The sequence below is a fragment of the Protopterus annectens genome, chromosome 11.part0 (genome assembly GCF_019279795.1).
Source record: "Protopterus annectens isolate FY-2018-M chromosome 11.part0, PAN1.0, whole genome shotgun sequence".
NCBI lineage: Eukaryota > Metazoa > Chordata > Ceratodontiformes > Protopteridae > Protopterus > Protopterus annectens.
The window spans coordinates 846,692,266-846,707,086 of NC_056745.1; the positions used below are offsets into that span (position 1 = coordinate 846,692,266).

At 39.5% G+C, this 14,821-nt stretch overlaps 1 protein-coding gene across 4 annotated transcripts in view; it reads left to right on the top strand.

The window, feature by feature from the left end:
* Positions 1–14,821, top strand: part of CACNA2D1 (calcium voltage-gated channel auxiliary subunit alpha2delta 1) — a 3,475,830-nt gene that overhangs the window by 499,768 nt on the left and 2,961,241 nt on the right. For all 4 annotated transcript variants that reach the window (XM_044088264.1, XM_044088265.1, XM_044088266.1 and 1 more), the window contains exon 2: positions 5,606–5,687. In XM_044088264.1, coding sequence (XP_043944199.1) covers positions 5,606–5,687 — 82 coding nt within the window. The remainder of the gene's footprint in view (positions 1–5,605; positions 5,688–14,821) is intronic.

Consider the following 14,821-nt stretch of genomic DNA (forward strand, 5'->3'; position numbering starts at 1 on the left):
ACTTGGGTACCAACTCCTTTTCCCCCCGGTTCTTGGAATTCATAAATTCCAACGCCCTGGATCAACTAATCCATTGTCCCATCAGAGGCTCCAATATCCTAGACCTGGTCATTACCAACATGGGAGATAGATGCTCCACACCAGTGGTCACCCCCTCATTGGTCAGGTCTGACCATAAGCAAATCACCCTTGACATCCACATCCCACCTCCACCCCCCCAGTAAGGAAACCTCCTTAAAAAACTTCTCCAAAGCCAACTTCAAGCTACTGAAGTCAGAAGTGACAAACTTCACAACACCCACGCAGATGGGATCTGGAAGTTCAACTGCAGAATCCTACACTAAGGCACTGTACGAGCACATCCACTCATGCATGAATTGTGCCATCCCAAATAGAACCAAGATGCTCTCCTCCAAAAAATGAATCCAATTTGCGGGTCCCCTACCATAAACAAACTTTACAACAAAAGGAAGAAACTGTTGCAGAAAAGAGGAAAATCCCAGGATACAAAAAACTCCCTTACCAGCCTCAGTAAGAAGCTGAAATCCCTCATAAAATCCTCCAAAGCTAGTTACGAAAATAAAATTGCCAAAGATTCCAAAGACAACCACAAGGCATTCTATAGTTATGTCAAGAATCTAAATGGCAATGCTCAGATCTGCTCTGAGCTACAACAGAATGGCATTAAATATACTGATCCCAAGGATATTGCCAATATCCTGGCAGACCGATTTAGTGCCAACTTCACCCTCCTCTCACCCCCTAAAGGGCCCATCTCAATACCAAAAGATTGCCAAATTCCGATAATCACGGCCACACAGGTAGAAACCACACTCTCCAAAGCTAAGAATACAGCATCCATGGGACCAGATGCCATCCCAGGCTGTGTACTACATGAACTACAAAATGAACTGGCACCTCACCTAAGTGTCATGTTTAATCATAGCCTCACCTCAGGCTTTGTGCCCACTGAGTGGCACACAGCTACAGTTATCCAGCTCCACAAGGGAGGATCCACCTTGGATCCCGGGAACTACCGTCCATCAATCTGACAAGCCTGATCTGCAAGGGCATGGAATGCATTATTATGGAACTTATAAACAAAGACATTGGCAACCTTCAAACACTGGACCCCACCCAGTTTGGGTTTGTGAAGGGCGGATCTTGTCTCCTGAATCTGAATGACTTCTTCGAATCAGTCTCCAGAGCTGTGGACGAGGGTAAGGCAGTCCACACAGCCTATCTGGACCTCGCCAAGGCCTTCGGCACCCTCCCCACTCTGGAATCATAGATAAACTTACTAAGCTGGGCATAAATCCCTAGGTCACTTGATGGGTTGCCAACTGGCTTACTGACAGAACCCATACTGTAAAAGTAGCCGACTCTAAATCCAGCTCCAGACAAGTGACAAGTGGAGTACCTCAGGGTTCAGTCCTGGGAAAACTCTTGTTTGGCATCTACTTCTCTGAAGTACAGGCCAACACTAAGGGACTCTGGCTAACAAAGTTTGCAGATGACTGCAAACTGGGAGCCATTATTGAATCCCCAAATGATGTGGATATTCTACAAAACGGCCTTACAGAAACAGATGCCTGGTGCCAGAGCCATGGGCTCAAGTTTAATGCCAAGAAATGTATAGTTATCCTCTTTGGAAAAAAACATGTACCCATGAGTTACCACATAGGTGGCAGGACACTAAACATTGAAAATGTGATGAGAGACTTAGGGACACAGGTGGACAGTGGTCTCACTTCCGATAACCACATCACCACAACAGTCAGGATATCCTTCTATGTGGCACACCTCATCATGAAGGGCTTTTCATCCAGAAAAAAGGAGGTCATTGTCCCACTGTACTCATCCCTCATTAGACCCATTATAGAGTATAATGCCCCATTTGGTATGTACCTCACAAGACATGTGCAATAACTGGAAAGGCCACAGAAATACCTCACTAAAAGAATCACAGGCCTAAAGCAGATGCCATATGCTGACTGTCTAAAAAAACTCCAGCTATACTCTGTGGCATATTGTCTACTCAGAAGTGATCTCTGCTTAACATACAAGGCCACGTCAAACCCTGAACTGTTGGACATGCTCCACTTAAAGAAACCCCAATCCCTCTGAGCCACATTCTTCAGGGATCTAAACCTTGTCATCACAATGCACAAAACATGCTGGAGGGATAGGTTCCTGACCCAGAGACTCCCCATACTCTGGAATAGACTGCCCACACATATCAAGCAGAGCGCCTCATTGGCCATCTTCAAAAGGAACCTTAATGATTGGATGGGAGATAGGAAATTCACCTCGGGGATCATGTCAGTCGCCCTGCTAGACAGGGCCCAGAGAAGTAAATATTGTGGGAAGAAATATCCAGGGAATTGTTATGGCTAGGCATGCATAGGCCCTAGGGCCGATAGCCTAGTACCAACCTATGAACCTATGAACCTATAAAGGGTAAGGAGATGAAGATAAATCAGAAATATTTATTGGTTATAGGATTTTTCATTCACTTGCAAAAAATGTAGGGAAAGTATTAAGTCTGTTGGTTGTAGGCATTGCTTTGTCTTTATGAGAACATGGGTTTATGGCATTTCTTTATAATTTCAGAGAAATAAAATATTTGGAGTATAAATTGTCATTCAGCTTGGGAGAGATATGTGATCAGATATTGGATAGATGACAAGCATTTGAGATGATTTAACATTTATGCTTTAATGAAACAGAGGAAGGAGACAGGACTTTCAGGAGCACTGAACTATGTGTACTTAATTAGGAACCTTATCTGTTGGTCAGGAATTTCAATTCCCATTTCCAGGGATGGTAGGGGAAGGAGAAAGATTTTAATTTAAACATTTGTGCGAAGTTTTTCCATGACATATAGATATGCTTGCTTAAAAAAATAATATACTTATGGATAAAACATAGCCATAGAAACTAAAGTAGAAAATTTTATAGTAAATACTTGTTGAATAGTGTATGATGTTTGTATTGAATGAATATGTATTAACCACATAACTAAATTGTTAACACAAAATATTTGTTACACAGGACATCTGAGGAAAGCCATGATGACAATTAACATTGGGATATACCTTGATGAGATAAACAAAGGACATTTGATTTTGCTTTGGAAATAATATATTACATTGTGTACCTTCCATAAGTCATGATCTTTGTAAGAATATGCATTAAAAGAGAACATATTAGTCATAAGTTTGTTAGGATGCTTTCTTGCAATGAAGTAATAGAGAGTGGTAGATGGAATTGATAAAAACATGGAAATATGTCAAAATTTGATTCTGTCATGAAAACAGGATATTTACAGATGGTATATAATAAGGATGACTGTATATTTGCAAAAAAACAGAAATTTGAAATAAACTGCTGGAAATAGGAAGACTTTCTTCTTTTAGGACAACATGTTAAAGAGCCTAATGGCATGCTGTAGTGTTTATAAAATAAAAAGGAAACCGTCATATCTGTTATGGTAGATGTGGTGGTGTGTGGAGAAGATATTCTTTGATCATTTATATGGAAAAGTACAGGACTTTGTGGTTGTAGCTGGAGCACTAAGAAAATACATTAGCATTTGCTTCTTGGCTTAGAAAAAAATAGTTTGATACAGAAAATAAAACCAGCAATAAAAAAATTGACTGGCAGCTGACAAATGGTTTATACAAGGCAGTAAACTGAGCATTTTGTTAGTGGGCTTTGAAGTTTATTTGGAAAAAGCGAGATATAAAACAGATGAAGAATTCAGAGACTACTCCCTTTTTAAACTTGTATTACAGACTGATAGTAAAATTATACAGTTAGGGGTGGATGCTGTGTTACCAACTTCAATACAACCTGAGTTGAGTGACTTGGAAAAAAAATATTAAAGGCTTGGATGCAATTATTGTTATCTGCGAATTTACAAAAACCTTATAAAGACTTTCTCATCAGAAGCTGATCAATAGTTTAAGAATATATAGTGTAAAGAAAATATTTATAAAAAGGGGCACAAAGTACTATTGGTGAACAAAAAAAAATTGAGAAAGTCATAAAAAATGAAAGGTGTTAGTAAAATGTATCTTGTAAACCTCGTTTATTTTGGGTCTAGTCATGACTGCTATTGCAGAGTAAATTATTGTTTTAGAGATTCCAAACACAAATGGATTAGAATTGTTTCAAATGAGCCCATTCATCTTGACTCATATTCTAGCCTTTCTTAACATAGTCTTAGGTTTTGTCATGTCCTGTACGTGTGGGGTATAGTGGTTTGCCCCCACAATAAAGGAAATTGTGAATCTGAATCTGGTTGAATGGACAGTCCCTTAAGCTTGTGACTGACAGAAAATGAGATGACATACAATTCTCAGCTTAAGTAACACATTTTAAAGTGTGGAAGACATAGCCTGAAAGGAATGGTTACTATACTTTGAATATATTACAAAAGCATGCAGTTATTTGATGGACGGATTTCATATTATTTTTTTCAAATAACTTTTTATTGAATATTTTCTCACATAAAATACAAGTAGAGAGATAACCAAGATGTAACTGTGGTACAGTTGAATGTTACAGAATGTTTAACATGAAGAAGTTATTCAACAGATAATACACACTTTGCTGAATAACATTTGAAATAGCTAGGAGTACAGTATTGGATAAACACAAGGAAATGACTATGTTATATGTTAGTCATGGTAATAATATTTTAACATTTCACTTGTACATTATAGTAACAAATGAGAGCAAATTTAGAAGTCTAACATCAACCTACACAAATAAATCAGTCTACTCTACTAAACGTTATATACATGTTTAAAAAAAGGTTGCCTTAGTTAATGCTGTTACTACTCCCAACTAAGACATGTGTTTACTATATTTGTGTGATTAGCATTTGCCATGCTATTTATGATAAAATATCAATTAATGTTTTGCAGTAATTCTGATAATATGTTTGGTTCTTCTGGCTTTTTGTATAAAGCTTCTTACCCAATATATGTTTTTTTGGCTATGCTTTTGTATTCTGACCAGGTTAGTCTTGCTCTGTCTGTCCAGTTCTTTGTTATGTAAGATTTTAATAGGGTGCATAGTGTTATTATTATGTGATTAAAGAAATTATTATTCTTGCTTTTGAATGTATGCAGTATTGCTGTCTCTCACGAAAAGTGAATTTTGAATAGCCTGATTTCTTTAAAAGTAATCTTAGTGAGCACCAGAGTTTATAAACTGTTTTGCAGCTCCAGAAGATGTGGAGGATATCTGCCTCTTTATTAGGGCAGAAGGGGCAGTAAGGTGACTTAGACGGATTGAATTTGTTTAGGTGTACAGGTGTATGGTATGCATTATTAAAAATCATGATCTGGGTGTATATTAATTCTTTATATGGGGTCAGTTTCATAGTATTTCTAATAGCTGATTCCTTCTGATTGTCTGTTATGGCATTACTTTCCCTTGCCATTTCATTGTGGGTTTTCTGGGATAGTAACATAAACATTAGAACTTGTTTCTGGGAGGGTAATTTAAATATTAGAACTTGTATTTCTGAAGAATATTGCTTATCACTATAGATCATTTAATGCTTTATTATTTTGTTTTGCTCTATATATAGGATAAAACAATGGGTAGACAGAATGAAGGATGAACTGGTAACGCTAGCCAAAACTGGAAGTGGTGTAGACCAATTTGCAGAGGTAAGTACAGAAAAAAATTGTATTGTACTCATGGCAACAGCTGTAATTGGATCTGAGAGAAAAGGAAAAGTGCATCTGGAAGACAAAATCCATTTTCCAATTTTCTAATATTATTTGAAACAATATGCATAACAGAAAGTCATCATGAGATAAGCCAAGACACAGCATTTATTTGGTTTATGTTGGTGAAGGTATTACCTTACAGTGTTGTTGAAGGAAATAAAAATACATTTTAATTGGAAGAGCTTGCAGATGTATTGATTTTCAGATATACTACACTATGCAATAAATAAGTAAATAAATAAATAACTAAATGTGTGAAACATCAATACAGTTTCTGTTTTGTAGACTATGCAGAGGTATATTTTATGCTGGTGAATTCTTTCAACATTCATAAAATTGTGTTAGTGATATATTTTAAGCACAAATGCAGCCTTATAGATGGTTTACTATCATAATGTTGAAATGTACAACATTTTTGGCTAAAATATTCTAATCAGTACATTGAAAATGGTAATGTTGAACTGTCAGCACATCGAACATGTTCAATATTCAAACTCCCTAACTTCTGGAATCAAAAGTCCTTGTTTTCATTTACATTTTGCAGGGGTGCAAGCCCTGCTAGATATTATATATACCAACTTTGAGATCACACTACAGTGAGGAAAAGGGTAAATTTCACGAGCCGCACTGTACCACTATTGCCATTCATAACATCAACCTCATATCAGCAAATGAACCCTTACATTCGCTGAAGTAAATTCAATCACTTTCAGTTCAGCATTATGGAAACTGTGGATACACATATTCAACCATCCTCGTTTTGCATAAGTGCCATTCCTCATTTTGAAAATAAACCGATATAGATTTGTACTCAAGTAACAAGACTGAAGAGTAGATTTTACATACATCGAGTTATAAAATGAAATTCCTATTTTATGGTTGCATGCATATAATAGTATTTATTAATTTTATTTATTTATTAATTTATACTTGTTTACCATGGTAGTGCACTGATCAATACTGACCAATTTCAGACTCAGCCATAGTGAGTTATAAAACATTTCACAAACAAAAGAAGTCAGCATTGCAACTTATGATTCAGAGATATGTTATCTGTGATGAGGTAAGCCCAAATTAAGAGCTAATCTGCATGTTTCTGAATCACAGGTGCAACCTCAATGTGCAGATCATTGTTGATGTGCATGTCCTATTAGTAAAGCACTGCTCATTTAGGCACTGGCATTGCCACCACAGTTACTCTTCCACACAAGGAGAAACGTCTGTCAAATGGAAGTGACATTATCATACCACCGAGGAAATGTGCCTAGTCACAGGCTATGCTCATGAAGTTCAGAAAATGTCTGCCATTGTACATCACCATAATGGGGGCCACGCATCAGATCCCAGGATTTACAGATTTCCAAGCCTAATTTGTAAAGCCATGGAATGTATACTATCTTATTTTTTTTAAGATCTGATAAAAATTTATCACTTTTGCCTTGCAACAGTATGGTTTTGTTAAAGGGAGACCACGTCTAATTTATTTAATAAAATGTATTTATGTGTGTATTCATTTAGTTATCTATTGGCATTTGTTTACCAGGAAAGTCTGAGCAAATAGTTGTATCCATTTCAGCAGAAGCCAGGGAGAAAGGTTCCAAAAAAATACATATACATAGGTGAAAATTGACATCATATTATAATATACTGTAAATATATAGATTAATACAAATATTAATTTATATAAGACATGGGGTAATACCATACATTTACCATCATCAAAGCAAGATGACTACTGTATCATGCAGCATTGAAACATGTTGATATGTCATAAGTGCGAGAGTTTATTACTCACTTATAAAGCAAATGGGTTCATAGGTTCATAGGTGCGTACTAGGCTAATGGCCCTAGAACCTTTACAAGCCTAGCCATAGGATTACCTTGGCACCGTGCTACCCAATCTTAGTTCCCAGTGGCTCTGTCGAGTAGAGCCACTGGAGTGATCCCTGGGGTGAATTTTCTATTTCCCATCCACTCATCAAGATTTCTCTTGAAGAGGCCTAGTGAGGTGCTCTGTTTGACATGTATGGGAAGTCTATTCCATAGTATGGGCAGTCTCTGGGTTATGAACCTATCCCTCCTGCTTGTTCTGTTGATTGTGGTAATGAGGTTGAGGTCTCTGGAATGTGTGGTGTGGAGGAATTGGAATTTCTTTAGATGTAGCAATTCTAACAGAGCTGGGTCACACATGGATTCGTAAATCAAGCAAAGATCGTCTCTAAGTAGGCGATATGAGACAGAGAATAGTTGGAGTTTTTTGAGTCTGTCCATATAGGATGGGTGTTTAAGGCCTAAGATCCTCTTTGTGAGGTACTTTTGAGGCCTCTTCAGTTGCTGCAGGTGTCTAGTGCAATACATGTCAAATGGGGCATTGTACTCAATGATTGGCCTAATGAGGGAAGAGTAGAGGGAGACAATGACCTCTTTCTTCCTGGATGCAAAACCCTTAGTAATGAGATGTGCCACATAGAAGGACTTTCTGACCACAGTGGTAATGTGGTGGTCAAAAGAGAGGTTGCTGTCAATCTGTGTTCCCAGATCTCTTATAAAGCCTTCTGTGTTTAGTGGACTACCATCGATGTTGTAATTCATGGGAACTAGGTTTTTCCCAAAGGGGTTGACGACACATTTTTTGGCATTGAGCTTAAGGCCATGGTTCTGACACCAATCGTTGGTCTCAGTGAGGCCTTTCTGTAGGATGTCAACATCACTTGGGGAGTTAATAATAGCTGCCAACTTGAAATCATCTCCAAACTTTGTCAGCTAGAGACCCTTCATGTTGGCCTGGACTTCAGAGAAGTAGATACCAAACAGGAGAGGACCCAGGACCAAATCCTGTGGGACTCCACTCATGACTGGTTGGCAGTCTGACTTGGAGTCAGCTACTTTCACACTGTAGGTTCTATCTGTGAGCCAGTTTGCAACCCACCTAGTGATATAGGGGTTAATGCCTAGCTTAGTGAGTTTTTCTATGATTCCTTAGTGGAGAATGGTATCAAAGCCATTGGCCAGATCAAGGTAGGCTGTATGAACCACCTTGCCTTCATCCACAGCTCTGGTGATTGACTCTAAGAGGTCGACCAGGTTGAGCATGCATGATCTACACTTCACAAAATCAAACTGTGGGGGATCCAGAGTTTGGAGATTCCCTTTATCCTTATTTATTAGGTCCATGATGATGCATTCCATAGCTTTGCATATCAGACTCATCAGGCTAATGGGGCAATAGTTCCCAGGGTCTGTAGTCACGCCTACTTTGTGGAGATGGATGATTGTAGCAGTGCGCCATTTGGTAGGGGCAAAGCCTGAGGTGAGGCTGTGGTTGAACAGGGCACACAGGTGTGCTGCCAGTTTACTCTGTAGTTCTTGTAGAACACAGGCAGGGATATTAAGTCCCATAGAAGGTGTATTCTTGGCCTTGGACAGTGCTGTTTTAACCTGTGCAGCAGTAATAATAGGTGCCTGGCAATCTACTGGTATTGTGATTGGTCTTTTGGTGGGGGATAGAGGGGTAAAGTTGCCACTGAATCTGTCAGCCAGTATATTGACAATATCTGTTGGCTCAGTATAGGCGGTACCATTGTGCAGTAGCTCAGAGCAAATATGGGTGTTGCCATGGAGATTCTTTACATAGCTATAGAAAGCCTTGTGTTTGTCTTTACTGTCTGCTGCAATTCTGTTTTCATAGCTAGCTTTAGAGGATTTGATGAGGGATCTCAACTTTTTGTTGTGGCTGATAGGAAGTTTTTCCAGTCTTGGGACTTAAGTTTAATCCACATCAGTTTCCTCCTTCTGTTCTAGAGTTTGTTTATGGCAGAGTCCACCAGACTGGCTTCCTTTTTTTGGTGGAGAGTGTTTTGGTTCCATTGGGTATAGTGGGATCCATGCATTTGTGTACATGTTTGTACAGTGCATTGGTGTATGATTTGGTGGTCATGCGACAATTCTCCATTTGCATGGGTGCCATGAAGTTAGCCACCTCTGTTTTTCAGAGCCCAAAGTTAGCTTTGGAGAAGATTTTCATGGTGGTTACCTTTGCGTGGGGGTGGGGGGGGGTGTGGATTTCCAAGGTGATTAGTTTGTGGTTGGATCTAACCAGGGAGGAGTTGACTACTGGTGTAGAGCCCATGTTAGTAAAGACCAAGTCAGTGATGTTGCTACCTCTAGTGGGGATAAGATCGAGCTGGTCCAGGGATTTGGAATTAATGAATTCCAGGAAACATTGGGCAATTTTATTGGTACATGAGTAGTTTTCCCAGTTAATGGAGGGGTAGTTGAAGTTGCCCAGTGTGAGAGTGTTAGGTTGGACCCTAATATTCTCCAGGGTGCTTAGGAATGTGGAGTGTGAGTCTTGGGACATGGTTGGGGACCTGTAACAGGCAACAACCTGAATCGCTGTCTCACCCAATGTTAGCTACATCTGAAGTATCTCTGATGCATTATGTTGGGCTACCAGTCTGGAGGTTTGCACATCCTTTATGAATATGGAAACACCACTGCCTTTGGAGCTTCAGTCCAAGTTCTGGGACCGAAAGGTGTAGAATGAGTTATAACCTGGTAGTGCAGGGGTGCTTTCTGCTGCCTTGAAACAGGTCTCTGTTACAGCACAAATGTCGATGTTCTCGATTTTAAGTAGTGCTTCAAGTGAGTGCATTTTAAGATTTAAACCTCTACCATTGAGCAGCATGACCCTCAGACTCCATTTGTTTGTAGCTGTTACAGTGGTAATTTGGTTTTTGGAACCCCATGTAAAAAAGGCACTATAGGTATGGCAAGAACCTTGGTCAGCATCCGAAAGCCCAGGGGTGACAGATGCAGGCCATCTCTGGCAAAGCATCGAGGTCTGTCAATCATATCATCCTAGGCAGACAGATACTGGATCCCCTTAGAATGACACCAGAAACTTAGCCATTTGTTGAAATCAATCATTTTATGCTTGTACTGTGGTATCATTCTGGGTGATGGTAGGAGGCTGCTCAGGGCTAGGGTCATAACTGCCTGGGCTACATAATCCGAGAGCTTTTCCATGTCTCTTTTCATGTCGTCCAGGGAGGTACATCTCAGATCATTCACACCCGCATGTACAATAACAGAGTCATATTTGTACCTGTTGTTGAGGGACCTGAATGCGTGCATTATGTTGTGGATCCTGGCACCTGACAGGCAGCTAACTGTTACTTTCTCCTTATTCAGCCTAGTGAGTGGGACATTAGTGTACCTCACTATCGAGTCACCTATGACTAGTGTGTTGGGCATGCTGTTTTGCCTTAGGGGCTTTGGTTGAGTGGTACACTGTTTAGGAAAGTTATGTGTCTTGTGATTAGTGTTGTGTTGTGGTGGTCAAGTGTGTTTCTGCCGTGGAGGTCTCTGCTGTTTGGGTAGATTTTTATTGTGAGCTTCCATGAAAGTGGGTGTGTGGTTTGTGTTTTTATGTGAAGGCAGCACTGGTGTGTGTTCTGGAGGGCTATGTGTTCCATGTGGTGTGGTGCCAGTGTTGACCTTCTCCTCTTGGCCAGCTATTCCAGTCTTGGCTGGAGAGTGTGTGGCTTCCAATTTGGATGTATAAGTGCATCTCTTGCAAGTCTGAGTGCTGGGAGGTAAGAGGAGATGGTTGTCAGTGTACAGTTGCTACATTGCCTCAGGATGCCTAAGTTCACCAGATTAATAGGAGAAAGCACAGGGAACTGACCTTTAGACATATACTTATAAAAGGAAGCATACCAGGACCAGGATAAATCCAAAAGTAATATACTATGCAAAAGTCAAAGATGTCCAGTAGGCTGAAGTTGTACAAATATATATTTGTACAAATATATAAATACTGTAATAAAATAACAAATGAAAGCAGGTAAGTGCTTTTACTTATGTTATAAACAATCTAGGCCTTCTAGGACACTATCTGAACATCAAGGCACTTATGCCTGTAGGTCTTGTAAGGCATGTAGATTTATTTGGTTGACTACCTCTATTATTCATCCTAGGACCTTTAAAGACATCAGTTTTCATTTTTATGCAGACTGTAACAGTGGTAATTATGCTTATATGGTGCAATACATAACATATGAAGTGTTCTACATAGGAAAGACAAATCGTACCCTTAGGGAGCGCATACTGGAGCATGTTGGTGATATAAGGAATGGAAAATCTACTAATGCACTAGCTAAGCATGTGATAGATTTTTTTTTAATGACACTCACAAATTTAAGTTTTTGGTCTTGCAGGAATTTAATACTAATATCAGAGAAGGTGATGTCAGTAATGAAACTGAATTTCTGGAGCTGAAATGGATCCTAGATTTTAGAGCAGATGTGTCTCCTGGAATAAACAGTGGTATCTCTTTAAAACCTGCTTTAAAAAGAAGAGGTCTGAATCACTGATTGTATCACATGACTATTTTTTTTATTATGATTGGTCAAATGGTTGTTTTTAAATGGTTTGTTTGAATGTGTATTTTATGGTCTGAAGAAGAAAACAGTTTGTGAAAGCGCTTACCTGATTTTATTTGTTATTTTATTAAAGTATTTATATATTTGGACAACTTCAGCCTACTGGACATCTTTGACTTTTTGCATGACCTTTAGACATGCCTGGAGGGGTGGGCATTAATAATAAGTACTGGAGGTGTTTCCTTGTAGAACATTTAATGCTGGTAGCACTTTTGTGTGCTACAATAATTGCTACAAAATGTCTGGTAAAGTGCTAAACTAATAAGCTAGTAAAAGTACAGGAGAGGAGAGACTAGCAGATCTAAGGAAAAATTTGAAGACCAGACTTTTTGGCACCACTAAGAAACTTACAAACAGTCCTGGATACAGCAGATCTGTATCTGGACTAGACTAGTTACATGAAAGGCATGAAAGAAGCCCAGAAGGAGGCTTTTAAACCAGAAAGTTGAAAGAGATGGAAAAACTGCCCAAACAGCCAGTAAACTACAATTTCTGGGCCAGAAACCACTCCTCTTATGGTATATAGGCTACGTGGTGCTTACCTCTCCCACTGATAAACTAGAAGGCTTAGAAAGGCTTGAGGGGCTCAGAAGTTTACATACAGTCCTGGATACAGCAAATCTGTATCTGAACTAGACCACTTACAGGAAAGGTGGGAAACAAGTAGAAATGCCAGCTTTTAAACCAGAAAGTTGAAAGAGATGGAAAAACTGCCCAAACAGCCAATAAACTATAATTTCTGGGCCAGAAACCACTCCTGTTGTGGTAGATAAGATACCTAGTGCTTACCACTCCCACTGATAAGCTAGAAGGCTTCCCTCTAGCACAATAAGGCTTGGGGGGCTCCGAAGCTTACAAACAGTCCTGGATATAGCAAATCTGTATCTGGACTACACTAGTTACAGAAAAGGCGGAAAACACCCGCAATCATGGAACATTCAAGCAGTGGATAAGATGGTGGAGGAAAGGAAGGGAGGGGAAGATTGAGAAAAGTATTTGCTAAAGGTAACAAGTGGAGTAGATATGGGAGATAGAAGAAATAATGAGTAATAGCAAGATTAAGAGTAATGGAAATAAAGGGAAGAGAAATAAAAATCAAAGAAAAGGAGATCTAGGCAATCAGAGAGCCTGAATCCTTATCACGGACACTGGAGAGGGATGTTCACCTGGAACAAAAATGAATACACCCAGTATTTTTAAATGCAGCTCTCTGCATCAAGCACAATTTTTCCTTATAGAGCATATAGGGAACACACTCATTCCGGGGTCTGGGTTTCTCTATCTGTCTCCCTCCCCAATAAGAGTCCCCACTGGCACAACTGTAGGGTTAAGTCCTCAGCTGAATGTCCAAGCCAAGTCCTCCAGCACCTTCTCTGTGAAACCAGTGCTTCATGTCCCTGCTCCAGGTAGCTTACACACACACACACACACACACACACACACACACACACACACACACACACACACACACACACATACACGCACATGCACACACACGCCCACACACATACACACACACACACACACACACACACACACACACACACACACACACACACACGAGTGCGGGAAAGGCTGGCACAGGTTTACTAGCTATGCGTCCTTCTGCCCAGACAACAAGGTAGTTTTCCCTGCCACCAGTCACTCCTGTCAGCTACTTTAAGGCCCTTAAGAAAGAGTGCCCAAACTTACTGGGTAATGTTAATATTAACACAAATGGTAGTTTGACCAAGAGCAAGGCTATTAGGAGTGGCCCACACAGTTTCACCAAATAAATATGCAAGTACACTCAAAACTTAAATATCTCTACACAGATCAGCAACAATGAAAAGTTTAAATATATTTAATAATAAATAATAAAAGAAGAAGACAATACTAAATATATATTCACAGTGACATCAGAGTTCAAAACCACAGCAAATATTTAAAATAACATTTCAGTACAGGCTCACACAAATAAAGAAAAACATCTAAATGAAGCTTTACAATATTCCTAACTGTATCTAAGAGAGTTATACTGTTCCCCAGAAACTTACTTCATTAGAGCAAGGCAGATGATGTGGTGAGTACTTCTTGTCAGGTCCAAGACCGAATACAGAATGCCCTATCTCACTAAGAGACTTCTCAGGATAATATGTAAAGTATTACTGCTGAGATAGCTTGCAGAATGACATAATTTCTGGTCATCTGACTTCAAGTTCCCAGGCCAACCCCCCCCCCCCCGCCCCATTGCTGGCAGCTGGTAGCATTTAGCATCTACCTCATATAAGTGTTTTTGCTCAGATCTTTGGCAGATGCTGGAAGTCATAAAACAATTGCATTACTTCATGCTTCTAAAGTAGCAATTAGTTCACCCCGAAGGCAATACAGAAAGCATCCTAGCACATACCTTGTGTCTCTAGTTGCATTGAAAACCTGAGTGATAGCTGTTTATGGTGTAGTCTTTATGGCGGAGCCTATAAAGTGATTTAATTTCAAATATTTTTACTGAACTTAGGTTCACTTCTTGTATCCCTGTTTCCACTGTTAAAATATATACAGCTAAACAATTACGGTAGTGCGTGTATGCTTCTGTTCTCTTCCAGTAGGGAACACTGTAGTTATTTCAAACACACCACTTTGCAG